At 52.6% G+C, this 17,599-nt stretch overlaps 1 protein-coding gene across 1 annotated transcript; it reads right to left on the bottom strand.

Moving 5' to 3' along the window:
• Positions 1-262: 262 nt before the first annotated feature.
• TMEM151B (transmembrane protein 151B) lies at positions 263-16,180 on the bottom strand. The gene is made up of 3 exons (XM_026844609.1): positions 16,127-16,180; positions 11,724-13,322; positions 263-11,099 (listed from the first exon to the last, which is right to left on the bottom strand). The coding sequence occupies exons 1-2, from the start codon at positions 16,178-16,180 to the stop codon at positions 11,736-11,738; spliced, it is 1,641 nt and encodes a 546-aa protein (XP_026700410.1). The 3' UTR covers positions 263-11,099; positions 11,724-11,735.
• Positions 16,181-17,599: the final 1,419 nt, after the last annotated feature.

The following is a 17,599-nucleotide window of genomic DNA, read 5'->3' as shown; positions in this document are numbered from 1 at the left end:
TTGAAAACAGAGCAGCTTCCTTGGGCATGCAGGAAAATGGGGCAGCTTCCTTCTGCTCCACAGGCTGTGGCCACCTGAGGACAGGACAGGGCAGGGCACATACCTGATTGCCTCGATCCTTCAGCTGCCCCACTCAGAATGAGTTCAGCATGGAATTAAGCCAGCGGGCTGACATCCATCCTCTCTGGCCCTGTGAGTAATGCAGGGGCTTCACATGTCTCCCAGCCCTGCCCAGCTCACAGACCCACCGCTGGCAGCCAGCTCAGTGAATCATCTGAAACTTTTATTACACCGATTTGGTTTACAATCTTTGTACTTTGATATTTCCAACAAAAAAGGCAACATTGTGATATACTGTTTGTACATATATAGAGAGACAGACAGAGCTAGATCATATTGACAGAGTTGAAAAGTAAAAACTGTTTCCCAGTGTTCACAAAAGAATTTGTTCGCCACATACCCGCTTCTGCCTTGCTCCACCTGATGGATACAGACACCCACAGTGTTGCCGGCTGTCAGTCCCCAGCCAGCAAGACCTTTACCCGCACCATTTCACACCCTTATAGATCAGAAAGGATGGAGTGCAAGGCTGTCCCTGGCAGCGGTGGGCATGTGAGGGGTACCGACAGGGCTCAGCCCTGAGCCCTCACAGGTCTGTGTAGCTCCCTTCCCAACTATTCACAGATGCTCCAGAGGCTACATCCACAAGAAATCCTAACCAGCTACAGCAGCTGTGAACCCTCCTCACCTGGGTGTCTCCCACTACTTACTTCCCATCCTCGAGACCGAGGTATTGAATAGATTTATTTGTTTTTATTTGCATTTACAAAATACTTCCACTGAATGACACACCTGAATGAGATGAGAACTCGTGTTCAGAAACAGCAGAAAAGACCCAGATCAGCATCAGGCTGATGAAAGAACAGCTCCAGCAACAAGGGTGGGGTGGGGGCTTAATGAGGGTGGCATGGTCCTGGGCAAGCCTGTCTGTAGCTCCAAGTACAGGGCTGTGTTGGGTCAGCCAGTTGTGTAATGAAAGCTCGTGCTGGGAGGGCAGCAATGAGATCTCTCAGACATGCTAGCAGACACGAGAAGGAACTGGCCGCCAGAACCAGTGAGAAACAGGGATGGAAAGAAAAGGACTTGGGAAAATGTATCATCACCAGAACAACTGTTGGCTTGCATTCCAGGATACTCACAGCTCCTCTTCCTGCAAATGGCCAAGACTGTTAATAGCACCTGAGCATCCTTCAAACCCACTCCTGGGCTGCCACGCAAGAGTGTCTGGACAGGTAGCTGCTGCCTGAAGAATGTTTTTCTTTCCCTCCCATCAATCTTTTGGCCAAAAAGCAAAGCCCAAACCAAGCAGCCTGCACCACTCACCCACACCCAAGACCAACAGTTCACTATCCACCAGTTCGCAAGGACTGAAACCATTTCAAATGCTATACACATTGGTTAAAATGAAAGCCCTGACAGCAACAACAGATTGTCTGAGTGTGAATGCTCACATTGTTGGTGGGTCACCTGACAGCTTCAGATCCAGTTACCATGGTGTGGGACTGCCTTGCAGAGTGGTAACTAGCAGGTCAGTCTGTGCTGGGTAGTGCATGTGCCAGCACAGGACCAGTACAGACCCCTTAGCTCTCCCATGAGATCCATCCCCAAGGAGTACTGAGGGGCTTTGAGGAGGGGAGATCTGCTGTGGGACTCCATCTGGAGGGAATGACCTCTGGTGTCTTGTCTGGGAGCTGGTCTTCCCTCCCACTGCCATCCACTGATGCAGCACAAGCAGCACTCAGCAGCAGAAGGACCCCAGCTGAGCTGGGAGGAACCCCCCTGCCCGTGGGTCTGTGCCAGAGATGGTGGGTGATGGGGAGGGTGGCCAGGAAGTAAAGGAGAGGGAATGACACAAAGGCTTGCACTTGAACTACGCCAGTGGGTGCCCCATCGGGCTGGAGCGGGTGTGCCCAGCTGGCTCCCTCCTGCAGCAGATGGCAAACCCTGCTTCCGCTACTCCGAGCACAGGAGCCGGTGGCCAGCTTCCCAAGCCTGGCAGCTTCTGCTCACAGTGACCCAGACATCAATTTTCAAGGTGTTATGCTGGCATATGTTGTAAACAGGATGGCAGGTTGACTTTGAGCCCTGACTGGGGGTAGAGGAGCAGGCTGCTGCAGGGATGGACAGAGGCTGTGCATGGGAATGGTCGCTGTGTTCGGCTTCCCTTTGCTCCCATGGAGATGGATTTATCCATGCTGAGCTTGTGTCCCTGCCTGATGGGTACCTGCTGGCCCTCTGCACAGACAGCCCAGGTGCTGATGGCTAGGGTTCAGCAGCAGGGGGGAAAATGGGGGAGACTGTGCGCTGCCCCCAGAACAGCATAGCAGAGCTGTCTCCAGACTGGATGAGGGCTTGGGGTGGGGCAGGCTTGGAGCATTTCCAGGTCGCCTCTTACAGGGGCAAATGGTGAAACTGGATTGGGGAGTAAATGGCACATTTGTAAAACACAGCACCAAGCCTGAAACATGCATGGTGCAGGCAATGGCTCTGTACCACAGACAACAGAGGCAAGTTCTCCTGATCGCTGGGGACCCACTGCTTTATCCTGTCAGCACCTACACCACCCATGCCCTGTGTGCAGCAACCTCCCTCCAAACTCCCTCAACAGCTAGCCCTGGCTGGGGCCACACACTGCCCTGCTGACAGGACATTTTTGGCTAACCTGGACCATGTCCTGCTTCTTCCTTTGGTAGCAGTGAAGAGAGATGAAGCCTGAGCTCATGCAGCTGGGAGGCTGGGGAGCAGCACAGAGCCAAGCCTTGCATCAGCTTCCCTAGGCAAAGGGGATGGCTCAGAAATGAAGCGTTCCTCCTCCCTACAGGCTATGCCTGAAATAGCCAAGCCTGTCAGATCTCTATCCCTGGCTGTGATGGATTAGCCTCTCCAAGGCACAAGGCAATTTATTCATTAGTGACATTTACACCTTGTGGCTGCATTAGCCACTGCGGTTTGGTGACACGTGCTCAAGCTGTCAGTGCTGGGCTTAGAGGAAACATCACCGCCCTGACAATGCAGCGAGGCTTGGCCTGAGCACCTCAGCTTGGAAATACCTCCTGCCTGTCTCCTCAGCCAGACCATGCACAGCTTGTTTTGAATGTCTGCATTGTTCCCCAGCTTCTTCATCAAGTGCCCTGCTCCCTTGCAGCACCACTGCTCCAGCACAGCAGCCCCCTGCCCTGTCTTGTCTTCTCTCTCCTGTAAAAACCATCGCATCTGCAAAGCCTTTTACAGCTGTCCTCCTACAGCCCCTCCTCTCCACATGTCTTGCTCAGCATTCACATGCTATTCTGCCCTCCTCAGCCAGCTCCTCCATCAGCTGCATCTTGTTCAGCAAAGCTGCCCTCAGCCCCAGCGGAAAAGCACGAAGCCTATGTCTGGAGATTCCCCCAGCAGACATGCTGCTTTCACCATGACCCTGTCCCCTGGTCCCACACTGTCACAACAGCCGACCTATCTCTCCTCCCCAGGGACAAGCACCGGGGCTCTGCAGATCAGGACCACCAAAATGTTAAGGCCTTCTGTTTTCTAATTTCAGTCTGCTGAACTTACCCTGCCTACAAAGGCTCGAATAAGCACTGTGAAATTCTCTAAGAAAGCATAAAGCGATGCAGAAGTGAGGCCAGGACATGCTGCAATGCTCTGCAGGCTGTGCTGTCTCTCCGCCAAGCAAGCATGAGGCATGCCAGGGCAGGGAGCATTGCTGGAAGGCTGTGCACAGGCAAACCAGCAGGTTGTGGTGAAGTCTGGCCACCAGAACGCCTGAGGTCATCGCATGTCTGCTGGCATTTCACCGCCAGCCCACAGCACCTAGCAGGGAGTGGACCGAAATGATGCGAATGCACAGCCTCAGAGGAGTTCGGGGGGGGGGTGCTTTTGCTAGCTCAGAGGAATGACAGTTTGCACATCAGGTTTGGGGAGGGTGAGAAGAGCTGGAGAGTATTGGTCAGGGAGCAGATCCAGCAGCATTTCTGTTTCAGGCAGCCAGCAAGAGATTAGCTTGTTCTCAAACACAGCTTGTTCCATGCTTTTATCCCTGCTCCCTGCCACTCGCTGCAGCAAATATGACACTTCACACCATCTCCTCACAAAAAACAGGTCAGGAGTTACCTCTTATGAGGAATAAGCAATGCTCTGTCACCCTGCAAAGCCCTTGCTGCAAGGATGGATGGGTGAGACTGAACCAAAGTCACAAACACATCAACCCTCTGAGGGGCCACAGGTCCTGGCCACGCACACAAGCACGCGTAAGCCCTCACTGACACACACACACATATGTGGGTGTACGGCCAGGTCACACCTCCCAGGGCAGAGGAAGATTTTACCCTCCATCCTCTGTTCCTGATCAGTCTACCCCACTGCAAAAACACAGGGGCACCATCCCAATCTTCCCTGAGCATTTCTTCTCCACTAACACTTCACATTTCTAACAGAGCTGGCTGGTGTTTAAACCCACTTCATCATCAAAACTTCATTTTTTTTTTAAGCAAGGAACAGCAACCTGAAACACTTCCCACAACTGTTAAGGCCTTTTAGTCTCATTTCAGTTTGAGACAGTCCTTGGCATTTCCAAAGTGAAATCCTATTATTTTGGGTTCTCTGTGTCACCACTTTTTCCCCAGCTGGTTGAACGGTGCTGTGCCTGCTGCTTCGTCAGATGCACCATAATTTTCATTCTGCTCTGCTCGGCCCCCGGGGACAGGGTTTCCCTGGGAGGGCAGGTGCTGCATAAACAGACCCCACCAGCTTCTGGCTGGGCTGAGTAGGAGGTGACGGCTGCTTTCAGCTGATCCTCTCTCTGCATTTTCTTCTGGAGAGATCAGGCTTGGGTTTTTCCAAACATTTTCACCCCGATCGGTTCAGGGACTGCCATCCAAAGTCCAGATTCATGGCACGGCAGCTGACGGTGCTGCTAATGGACATTGGGACCATGGGACTGATACAAAATACTAAGTCATCTCACCACATTCTAGCTAGGCTTTTTCTTTCGCTAATGTGAGTAGCTAAGATTGCAGAAGCAGCTTGGGCTGATGGAGTGTGAAAGAACCTCATGTGTCTGTGTGTGAAGTTACTTTGCTCTACAAAATCCGCTAAATTATAATCACAGTAGGTGATACATCCGTTCCCAAAGTTCAAAGGTTCAGGATGGGCACCAATTTCTCACAAGCTTCATTTCCCCAAATGAAGTTTACGAAAACCAAATTAACAAACAAAAATCCCCACAAAAACAGTCTTTCTCAGGAGCAGGGGAGGAATAAAACCCACTTAGCTTTCCAGCAGCCACTGTGCTTATTCTCAGTGCTGGATGGCCATGCTGCACACTGTAATGGGCTCCTGAAAACTCGGCAGCTTCTGGAAGTGTTGCATAGGTGGACAATGTACCTGTTAATAGAGCCTGTTTATGAGCTGCAGGAAGAGGAGCTTGCTGAACTCCACAAAGAAACTAACCCTCCCCCAAGACAGACAGACAAGGTGAGGAGGGAAGGAAGAAGGGGAGGCTATGAGGCCATCGGTCTTGCAGCTTCAGTTTTGTCCTTGGGACCTCTTTTCCCTTGTGTGTGGAAAGGCTACGTTCCTGTGGGAGAAGGCTCCTCTCCCAGTGCAGTGGAGGTCAATTTGCTTGTTAGCTTGTTTTTGAGGGAGTTGATGAGATCGCATCCATAGGCGTAACATTTCCCTTGGTAGAGCAGCTGTGATGGAGGCAGTAGAGCAGAACAATTCAACCCACTGCTTTCAGAGACAGTAGATATTCAACATTCATTCATGTTGGCCAAATCCCAACATGAACTCTATGCATCAAGGCAACACTATGACAGATCAATTTGTCTGGTCTCATGGACAGACCACTCTGAGGACTCACTAAGCCAAGCTCACATTGGTATAGTACCACTGGCTTCAATAAAATTGCACTAGGAATGAACATAGCCCATTAATTTCTACCTGAAATGTGACTAAGCCCCTCTCCCCTTTTTGCAGAATGCCCACAGGTAAAAGAGCCCTAGGCAGGCTCAGCCCCAAGTCCCCACTGGGCTCCCAGGTCCTATGAACCAGCCTTTGGTCCCCATGCATACCTGGCTCAGTGGAGACTCTAGGCCCACGTGCATCACAGGAGGCAGCAGAGCTAAAACTGTATCCCTTTTCTGAGATTATCTGGATCCAGATCATATTCATATAGACCTTATTCTAACGACTGAGTATGAATGAAACATGATTAGAAGCACGTATCACAAATTGAGACTTATAGCTCTTTGGTAATACAAATTCTTGGTGGTAGTGTAGTATTTCAGACCCATGCCCTACCGCTACTGCAGTAGAGTAGGAGCACATCGCAGCAAAGTTGTACCCTGCTAAAAATAAGGCAGCACCCTGGTGATACTAGACAGCAGGACCGAAGCCATGGTTAGGAAGGCTGGAAGAAGAGCTTAAAAGGTACTGTTCTTCCCACAAGCTAATCATCAGGCACTGTTTAACCAACATTAGATGCTACCTAACTCTCTTAAACTTTCACTTAAACCTCTTCCTCCCTCCCCATGGGCACCCATCAGAGTTACTAAACAGCTCTGCAGCCTCTTGAGTGGAGAGACAATAAAGAGGGCAGGGACACGCTGGGTCTCTAACATGTGCATTTTATGGGGAGCAGAAAGGGAAGGGGGTGTGCTTGTTTGACATCAGAAGAACAGCAGCTTCCCCAGCACTAATCCTTGTGACTCTGGAAGGCTTGGCCTTGGCTATAAACTGAGATTCCCTCTTCCTGTCCTAACAAATGCCCCTACAGTTGCTCAGCCCAAAATCCCTCTCTGAAAACTCCCTCCTTGGTGAGGTCTACATCATACACAGTGGGCTCAACAAGTACCACCAGGCTGGCTGGTGTCACCACCTGGTTCTGTGCAAGCAAAGTGCTAGGCACTATCTGGGAAGCTTCCTCTGTGTGCTGGAAGATGGATAAATGGGTGGTGATGTGTCTTGAAGATCATCTAATCCAGAGCTTCTTACATGCTCATTCTCTCTCCTCTAGTTCAGGAAAGCTGGAGAGCTTTTAAGTACCTGACAAGAATACTGGCAGCAAAAGGAAACACCCAATAGCCCAAACTTATTGTCCAGCCTTGCAGCAGTAAGGACTAGCTCTCTTCTAGGGATGTATAAGTGCCATGAAGGGCCAGGAAGAGGAGCTGGCAGGATTCCCACCTCACTCATCCCAGAATGCGAGGAAAGCCTGCTGATAAGTGCAATGTTGAGCCTGGCTCTTGGCCCATGGAAAGCTGCAATGGGTGAATGACGTATGGAAAAAAACAAAGCCGTCTGACTGCAGAGATCCTCTAGTTGTTGCCCCCTCGTACTGACAAGCACCTGGCTTTCACCTTCCCAGAGGGTGATGCAGGCTGTCCTGCTTTCCTTGCTTTCCAGCAGCTGTGTACTTCACTTACTTTGAAGAGATCTTCTGCACCAGAAATGAGGACACAGCCACCCTGACAGACCAAGGCATTGCTTATGCCTTTGGCCCTCTCCTCTTGCTCAGACCAGGCTCAGAGCAGGAAGGACGGACTTACTACACAGGAAAAACTTCTGCACCACCATGCAAGCCAGGGTTTGCCCAGTGAGATCCTGGGGGAAAGAAGACCCTGGGACTGGTGAAGGGAAGGCTGCAGAGACCAGATAACGCCTGCTTGTGTTGGTAAGGCCATGGGGAAAAGGAGCTGAGCCAATTAGACTCACCAGTCAATGAAGGAGAAGTAATGGGATTAAGATACAGCAGGGAGGATTCAGGTTAGATTTAAGGGAGCAGGCTATCATGAGAGGAGCAAGCTGGGCCGTCAAATGAGCTGCCAAAGGAATCGTCATCATCGACACAGACACGGCAGAGAGCAGACACGAGTCTGCAGGAAGAGCAGACTCCTGACTGCTGCTCACCAAGGAGCTGTGGCAGGTGGATGTCTGTGTGCCGAGGAGATGGGACCACTCCATCACGGAGAGGCTATGCACCAGAACAGGGACAGACCGTCTCTGGATGTCTGTGCTGATAGCCTGAGCTGCAAGGAGAACTAAATCAGTTGCCCTCTGCCCAAGGCCCTAGGGTCCCTCACCAACACTTAGGAGGAAACCTATACACGCATACCCTTTCTGCCAGCTGTGTCCCATGCCGGGAATGGGAAGGGAGAGCACAGTTCTCTGCTATGAACTTCCCTGCCTGGCTAGATATGCTGTCCTGCTGTTGCAGGTGGGGAGGAGAGGGGAGCACAATCCCAGTTTCAGTCTGTCCTCTTCAGTTCCACCACTTCTCTGACAAGTCACCAGGCAGCTCCTGTCCCTCCTGCTCAGTCCTGCTCCCCTTCCATGCCCATATCTGCCATCCCCCTTTCCTGAGCCTAAGAGAGGGCAGGAAGGTCTCCAGCCTGGTGAGAATGGAGTAAGATGGACTGGGACCAGGGGGAAGCTCCACCAGGTGCAATGGGGTAGCAGAGCCAGGAATATGAAGAAAGGATCTCCAAGAAATCCTGGCACACAGTGGGCAGCACTGACTAGAGAGGTCCCACTTCTCCAGGGTGCTCTGGGTCTGGTACAGCCACAGACTGTAGCACTGGGACTACATCTGGGACTCAGCTGCCACTGACACTATGTGTATGGGGAAGGTGTTCAGCAACAGGGAGACTCTGCACAGATACTGCTGGCCAGAGCAGCAGCTGTGGCTCTAAGATACATGTGTCCACCTGGACAGACCACCTCCAGAATAAGATTTCGTGGGTGAAAATGGGGCCAGAGGAACAAGTTGAAGCAATCTCATGAAAAGGCCCGGAAAGAGCCAAGACAATGTGCCTGAAAGCAGAACTCTACTGCAGGTGCTAAAGAACAGGGGCACAGAGACCCCACTAATCTGTCTCTACTGTGAGGACTGTCTTTGCTCCAGGGTGCTAAAAGGCCTGCCAAATCCTAGATAAATCCATCTGTCCAAGGCACCTTGAAGGCTGGAGATAGAAAGATGTGCCATCACAGCCTAATTTAAGCAGTGTGTATGAGATTTCAAAGAGAATGTGTTGAGAAGGGCAAATGGACCACATTCCTCACTGTTGCAGCTCCACCGACTGAACATCTCCTGATTCACTGGGACGTACAAGCACATACCATTATCACCCCAGAGTCACAAGGATGCTCAGCATTGGCCTTGGCTTACATTAAGCCCTTGGAGAGAGCAGAACAAGTGCACTGCAAGCCAAATATCATCACTAAGCAAGGAAATCCCAGGGCAGCCAAGGGGGCTGTAACTGCTGTCACCCAGTCTGAATCTGTGCCAGTAATAATGAGAACAAAACACAGAGAGGGATTTGCCCAAACTGGAGACCTTGTGCTTCCCTGTTCTCAAAGCAACCATCTTATTTAAGCCAACATCTAGGTCTGGTAGTGAGAGTAAGGCCAGATTACAAGACAGAATCAGAGTGGGATTTTCAGGGCCTTTATTCAGACAACCATTGTTTAGAGTCTAGCACTTGAGATCCAGAAGGGGAAGATGATCTGAAGGGCAAGAGATGCTGACCAGGACACACAAGACACAAAGAGTAGAAGAACAGACAAAAGCCAAGTGAAGCCTTAACAATGCCCACAGGCCCTGGCTGCTCCAGGCTTGCCAGCAAGAAATGATTTTCAAAAGCTGACTGATATGGTGGAACAGTGCACTTGCAGCCTCCCCAAGACCTGGGAGATGAAGCAGTACAGCAGCATGACAGAACCAGACTCTTCATTAACAGTTGGCAGGAGGAAGATGGGCTAGACTACATGCTTCACTCTTTGTTACATCTTGCCCTTCTGCAATGGATGTGGAAGCAGACACCAAGCTCAAAAGCCCAGGTGCTAATGGAATGCTCTTGTCACCCAAGACCTACTGCTCTCAGCTGTTGTTTGCCCCAGCTGATGAGGGAAGCGTGGTGAGGCTGAGGAGCAGTACTGTCTGAAGAAATTGCTGGCTGATTTTGCATGCACTCCCCTAAAGAGCTGACTGAAAAGGAGACAAGATTTTCTGAGAACAGGGACACGAGGGATCCAGCAACGTGTTGACAGAAAAGGAAAATCTGGGTACCTGCATGCTGCAGCCACTGATACAGCTTCAGTGACATGAAGGCTCCTTGCCCAACATCACTGAGACCCCTTTCAGCAGGACAGAAGGGGCAGCACAAACCTCAGAGCAGGCCAGCCTGTCCTGACAAGAGTGAGGCAGAGGAACGCAGGGGCTAAAGGGCTGCACAGAAGCTACCTCACTTCTCACGGCCTGGCACCTCTCTGCAAAAACCTTTGTAGTGCAAAACACTCAGTTTTAAGCAGATTCCCCTCTAACATATCCCCAGCAGAGCATCCCTCAGAGCAGATACCTCCATGTCTCCCACCTGTGTGTCCTGCACCCACAATGGGGCCCCACAGAAAGGGAATCCCTTTGCTCCTTATTTCCCAGCCCAGGTTCCCGATGCTCCAGCATGCTTTTTTGCATCTCTTCCCTCCTAGTCCCTCAGAGCTCTCTGCCAAAACCAGGCTGCCAGGAGCCTGCAGCTCAGAGTCTGCAGCCAGAGCCCATCCTTATCTTATGCAAAAATCACTCTTCCAGACACGCACTAACCTGCTGCTCTATTATCAATAGGTGAACCGCAACTGAACCTACCAGAGCCTTCCCTGATGCTTGTATGAACTGATTAGGACTCACTTCAAAGCTAGGAAGGGACCCCAGCCACTCGACACGTCACCTATTACCACGATGCCTGTCCCAGTGCTATCCTCTCCCCCTTCCCCAGCTCACCCGAGGCCTCCCATTTTCTCTTTCCAGCTGAGTGTTCCTCCAGCAAGCAGATCAGTAGTGCCAGAGATCTCTGCTCCATCTGGGTTTGAACATTCATCCCTTCCCCGCTGCTGCCTGCCTGCTATAATCCCAAACAGAAAGCCCTTTACCTAGGGGATGCTGACTCTCAGAGCTGGCGTGCCGAAGCTTCCTAAGGAGCCGAGTCTGGGATCCTCTGGAGGTGGTGCCATTCCCAGCAGTGAGAACAGAGTAACAGTCGGAGCGTGGTCTAAAAAAAAAAGTGGGGAGGGTGGGGAACAGTTGGGGGGAGGGAAGGGGAAGAGCTGGATTTGTGGCTTTCAGCCTTTGCTCTAACCTGCCGCTCAGCTCCACATGCCTGGATGCCCCAGACCTTTAGGAACAGGCAGTTACATGCCGCTCCCAAGGGGCCCGTTCCCCTCCACCCTGCGAGGGATCTCGCTCCAGCATGGGCAGCGGGGTGGGCAGAGGTGTGGCAGGGTGCTTTCTGGTGGCTGCTGGTTCTTCAGAGCACAAACCAGCCTGGAGGCAGGACTGGGAGCCAAAGCACTCCCTTCCTGCATCAGGCCTGTCTTTTCATTCCCTACTTTGGATCTTGACGCCATGAATTACGGTTTTGGGGTTGGTTTGGCTGGGAGGGTGGGTTTTTTTGCATGTGGTGGTCGGTCTAGAGTTCTGTGCCATGTCAGGGGGAGCATCAGCACTCACCCCTCTGGGAGGTCAGAGCCCCGGCGGGAGGAGCTTTCGCTGGCTGCCAGAGCGAGATGCCATGTCCGCTACATCCTGATGTCCTCCTAGGCCATCTCCCTCCCCTGTGCTCCTCTCCCCAAATCCTGCACTGGCTCGGGCCAGGCAACAGACAACGAGATCTCACCGCCCTCTGCTTTCACAGCGAGGTCTCCACGCAGGACCCGTTGCGATGGAGGTGACGGTGATCGTGGTTCAGGCAGCCTTCGTTGCGGTGCACGATGAGGATGGGGAAGTAGAGCGCGTCCTGGTAAGGAGGGGGGTCTTCCTCCTCCACAGTCACCTGGCTGGAGAGGCGGGTCTGCTCAGTGGGGCAGCTCTGCTCGTTCAGGCTCCCGCTCCGGCTCTGCCAGAGGCAGCTGCGTCGTGAGCCGTACAGGCGGCCCAGGGAGAAACGGCTGCTGCTGAAGGGGATCCTGGGGCTGCCATTGCAGATGCTCAGGGCACTGCGGGAGAAGATGGAGGAGCTGCTTATAGTCCTGTGGCACCGCTCGCAGTTCTGCCGGTAGCCCCCATACCGGCAAGCAGAGTAGCTAGTGCAGCCAGAGAGCCCCACCAAGTCCATCAAGACCGCTTCTGAGTAGCTGGGCACCAGCTGCTGGTTGGATCGGATGTGCCACTCCAGCTCGGTGCTGTCCACCGTGTTGACACGGGGCATCCTCCGGCAGAATGAGCGCTCCTCGGCTGGTGTCACCGCCACATAGTCAAACCCAAAGAGTTTCTCCACATGGTAATGGACATAAGAGGTGCGGTATTCATTTAGCACCCGCAGGGGCCACGATAGGGTCAGCAGAGCCGCCACCCAGAAGACATAGTGGGATACATACCAAGGCAGGTTGTCTGGGTCAGAAAAGGCCACCATGTATTCTTTGAAGTCCACGTTTTTGAGGTGCATCCCCTCCCTGGCCTCCATGTAGTCATCTAGGCCCTCATTCTCCGTGAAGAAGCGGGCCCGCTGTGTCAGGTAGGAGTTCTCTGACTCCACATTGGCAAAGCTGAAACACTTGGTGAAGCGGAGCCGCGTGGCTGGGTAGCTCTCCAAGTCGATGAGGTCCTTGGAGATGTCCTTAACTCCACAATTGGAATAATCAAACTCAGCCTCTGCCACATGGGTGTTGACCCGCTCGTGGTACACTTGGGTGGTGGTGTAGGCATCCCCGTTGCGGTAGCGGGTAACCTGCCGGGTCCTGCGGACATAGTGGTAGCTGATGGCCTTCCACCAGATGCAGGGAGTTGCCTGCTGCATCCGCTGCACACGCTCATGCACGCTCTCCACGTCCACTTTGTACTGCAGCTCGTTGCGGGTGTAGCAGTGCCAGCACTCCACCAGGTACACCACGTAGAGCATCACCAAGAAGGCCAAGGGGATGTAGACATAGCCGTTGGAACAGGGGCTGTCGTGGTACATCATGGACTTGCCCTTGTAAGCGCTGTCAAAGGTCAGCCGGGTCACCTTGGTGACGTGGCACCAGGTCATGGCTCCCATGCAGCCGTACATGAGGAGGGACAGCAGAAGGCATTTCCAGTGGGACTCTCTGCACAGGGACTTGCTGAGAGACTGCTTCACTGGCCGCTGCTGCTCCGGGGGACCAGGAAGAAGGGGAGAGAAAACAAGAGAGGAGTTAGTAGGGTGCAGCAGCAGGGGGAAGGGCAGCAGGCAACAGGGTGCCACGCTGGCACCTGTAGCTCCACGAACGGGGACAAAATAGCAGACGCTGTGGGGCTCCTAGCCTCGGCAGGCAGGCCAGAGGCCAGGATCCCCCCCAGGATGACAGTTCTGCAGTGTGGGCAGCCATCACTCCCTCTGTGGTGCTCTGCCCCTCCATGGGAGATGGCCAGAGGACAGCTGAATGTGAAGGAGAGCATCAGAGGGCAACTCTGCCAGCCTGCATCCCAAGCATCCTCCTTCTTCAGTGGGAGTAACCCCCACCACTGCCGCATCCTGGACAGTGCTATTGAAGCACAGCAAGATGGAGACTGGGGGATCTATGTCACATATCTTGGCTCCTGCACCAATCCCTCCAGCGCAGCCAGCTCTAACTGATGGGTTGTCCCAGCTGAACACCTCACCACACCTCTCACCACTCGCACATGAGTCTCTCCCCCTTTCCCAGTCATGACCAACAGCAATATTCAGGTTTAGAATCACAGAATCATTTAGGTTGGAAAAGATCTTTAAGGTCATCAAGTCCAACCATTAACCTAGCACTGCCAAGTCCACCACTAAACCATGTACCTAAGTCCCACATCAACATGTCATTGGAATACCTCCAGGGATGATGTTTCAACCACTTCCCTGGGCAGCTTGTTCCAATGCTTGACAACTTTTTCAGTGAAGAAATTTTTCTTAATATCAAATCTAAACCTCCCCTGGTGCAACTTGAGGCCATTTCTTCTTGTCCTATCGCTTGTTACTTGGGGGAGGAGACTAACACCCACCTCGTTACAACCTCCTTTCAGGTAGTTTCAGGTAAAGAGTAGTAAGGTCTCCCCTGAGCTTCCTTTTCTCCAGACTAAACAATCCCAGTTCCCTCAGCCACTCCTCATAAGACTTGTGCTCTAGACCCTTCACCAGCCTCGTTGTTGTTCTTTGGACACACTCCAGCACCTCAATGTCTTTCTTGTAGTGAGGGGCCCAAAACTGAACACAGTAATCAAGGTGAGGCCTCACCAGTGCCAAATACAGGGGAACAATCATTTCCCTAGTCCTGCTGGCCACACTATTTCTGATACAATCCAGGATGCTCTTGGCCTTCTTGGCCACCTGGGCACATTGCCATCTCATATTCAGCTGCCTGTCAACCAAAACGCCCAGGTCCTTTTCCACCAGGCAGCTTTCCAGCCACTATTCCCCAAGCCTGTAGCACTGCATGGGGCTGTTGTGACTCAAGTCCAGAAGGTGGCACTTGGCCTTGTTGAACCTCAAACAATTGGCCTTGGACCATTGATCCAGCCTGTCCATATCCCTCTGTAGGGCCTTCCTTCCGTCAAGCAGATCAACACTCCCACCCAACTTGGTGTCATCTGCAAACTTACCGAGGGTGCACTCCATCCCCTTGTCCAGATCATTGATAAAGATACTAAACAGAACTGGCCCCAATACTGAGCCCTGGGGAACAGCACTTGTAACGGGCTGCCAACTGGATTTAACTCCATTGACCACAACTCCTTGGGCCTGGCCATCCAGCCAGTTCTTTACCCAGCAAAGAAACCACGAGTTGCCAGTTTCTCCAGAAGAATGCTGTGGGGAATGTTGTCCAAGGCTTTACTAAAGTCTAGGCAGACAACATCCACAGCCTTTCCCTCATCCACTGAGTGGGTCACCTTGTCATAGAACATCAGGCTAGTCAAGCAGGACCTGCCTTTCATAAAACCATGCTGACTGGGCCTGATCACCTGCTTGTTCTGTACATGACACGTGATGGCACTCAAGATGGCCTGCTCCATAACCTTCATCAGCACTGAGGTCAGACTGACAGGCCTGTAGGTCCCAGGATCCTCCTTTCAGCCCTTCTTGTAGATGAGCATCACATTTGCTAACCTCCAGTCAACTGGGACATCCCCGGTTAGCCAGGACTGCTGATAAACTATTGAAAGTTGCCTGGCGAGCACTTCCACCAGCTATCTCAGTACCCTTGGGCGGATCCCATCCAGACCCCTAGACTTGTGTGTGCCTAAGTGGTGTCAAGTCACTAACCATTTCCTCTCGGACTATGGGGGGCTTCGTTCTGCTAAGTTTCTCCTACCACGGCAGCACAAGCAGCCTATAAGGCAGAGAACCGGACCTTCTGCAGCTGGAAAGGCCTCTGTTTGGTAATGGCGATTCCCACCACAACACTTGACAGCCCAAGAGGCTCTGAAGTGCTTCTCAAGTGCTTTACAAACCACACAAACAGAAAAGTACTTTTCTATGGCTGAAACGCAGCTGCATCTGGTGGAAGACAAAGCAAATATGGAGTAATATCCTAAAAGGTGTTCAGGAGGGCAGTAAAGTGCACCCTACCAATATGCCACAGCAAGATGGGCGAGCAGCCAGTCACAGCTGCCAGCAAATGTCCCTGCTTGCACTAGGGGTTTTTTGGGTGTGACAGCCCATACTTCTGGAAAAACTGCTCTCAGGCCTTTCATGGTGAGGAAAGGGCAATACTTCAGCAACAGGACTTTTAAAAGGGATTGCACTGATGCCTTCAACATAGGAGCCATGCAGGATTTCACAAAGACCCAGGAAAAACCTCACTTAAGGAAACTGTTGTCACTCTGCAACACTCTGAAGTCTCATGTATTGATCCAGCTTGGTCAGTGAGACCTCACATTATCACAATCAAAGGCAGAACATGCAGAGGTTATTTGCTTTCTTATACAAAAGATTTAATCCAGCCCAAATGCCATCCAACCCAGCAATCTCCAAAGGTACAACCTGAGAGAAGGGGACAAGAACACCAGCCTGGTGTAGATGCCACAAAACTCAGTAAGAGACTTTCAGCTTTGCTCACCCTCCCCAGCTGCACGCAGCATAGCTCCTGAACTCACCTCTGTCGTTGTAGGGTCAGCTGTAATGACACCATTCAGGGCAGTGAAGTTCATGCTTGCACCTAGCCCTCCACCATTCCTGAGTACACTGGACTGGAGGCCTCTTTCATCCAGTGATCTCAAAGAGCTTAATAGTCTCACACTACTAGAAACCAGAGGGGTTACTTTCACAAACAGGACAATTAAAGCAAGAATCAGAAGTCACAAAACCACTGGCAAGTCTAGGGACAGATCTGGGCCTCTCCTTTCCTCTAAGAAATGCCCCCCTGCTCTCCCCGCAGAGCCCCTCAGCCCTGGCATGGTCCCCTCGAGTCCCACGTACTAATCTTTCCTCCCTACACCTTGCCAAAGCCTGGTCCACCCCATGCCAGTGGGACTCCTGCCACTGCGATTAGCAGGGCTGGATCCGGCCCAAATCTCCAACAGAGGTTTCTCTCCCAGAGGCAGGGAGCTTCCCTTCCCGCCCGCCCCGGCAGCCCGCCTGCAATGAGCAAAGCAGGCGGCACATCCAGAGGGACCACCGGTGGCAAGGGGAACAGCGAAAAGTCCCCCTGTGGATCCCGAGCATCAGTAGCACCGAGTTCTCTGAGGCCACCGGCTGAAAGCAAAAGCCAGTGACAGAAACACAGAGCCCAGGGAAGGCAGTGCTGGTCTGCTGGCAACAGGAGAGGTTCTGCTTTGCCCCTCCGGCATGGACACACGTGTGCCCCAGTCTTCCCAGTAAGACCCACCACTGCAACAGCCTTGTGGTCACAGGGCAAGGAGGGAACCCTGCATAAGAGAAAAGGGAGCGAGGAGAGGAAGGAGGGCCACCCAGCAGGCAGAGCCGCCTGACCTGTGCCCTCTCTGCTCAGGTCCATGCTGTGGTTACAAGAGTCTGCCCGGACCCCTCTGGCTTTGCTCAGCTGCAGCACGGCTCTCCTGTGCTGGACTGCTGTGCCACTACCCAGGCAGCTGAAGGTTTCCTCTCCCACAGCTGCTTTCTACGCTGCAGATCTTCCCCAGCAGCAGCAACTGTGAAGCTCTAAGGGGACTGCTCGGCCAAAGGAGGAGCTTGGGGAGGATCTGAACCAGGGCCTCAGGGAGATGCAAAGTACACGCTAAGCCTGGGGTGTCTGTGTAGCGAGGGCTTGCACAGAAATAGTGCCTCGTTCAGGGGGCAATCTGCCAACGGAGCACAAGGAATAAAGCAAATCATTCCGCTTGCTCATTTACCAAGTTGGGGAAGGGGCACCAAGGAGACAGGTCTTTGGGCCAGGATGGTCTCAGAAAAGCAAATTCCACCTCTCAGTTGCTCCACGGCCTCTCACATTCTGCACTGCATGCATCATCCTGCTCAGGAGAAGGGCGATACTGGCTGTCGCCCTGCAGAGAAGCCGGCAAGCCCTGCTGCGGTTACCCACCCGGGGCAGGGCGGCAGGGAGCGCGATGCAGCCCAGGCTTGGTTCCAGGAACTGTGTTAGCAGGGCTCTA

The sequence above is a fragment of the Athene cunicularia genome (assembly GCF_003259725.1).
Source record: "Athene cunicularia isolate RWA chromosome 3 unlocalized genomic scaffold, athCun1 chr3_part1, whole genome shotgun sequence".
Lineage (NCBI taxonomy): Eukaryota > Metazoa > Chordata > Aves > Strigiformes > Strigidae > Athene > Athene cunicularia.
Note: the sequence above shows the minus strand (reverse complement) of the source record. Positions and strands in the feature narration are given on the sequence as shown.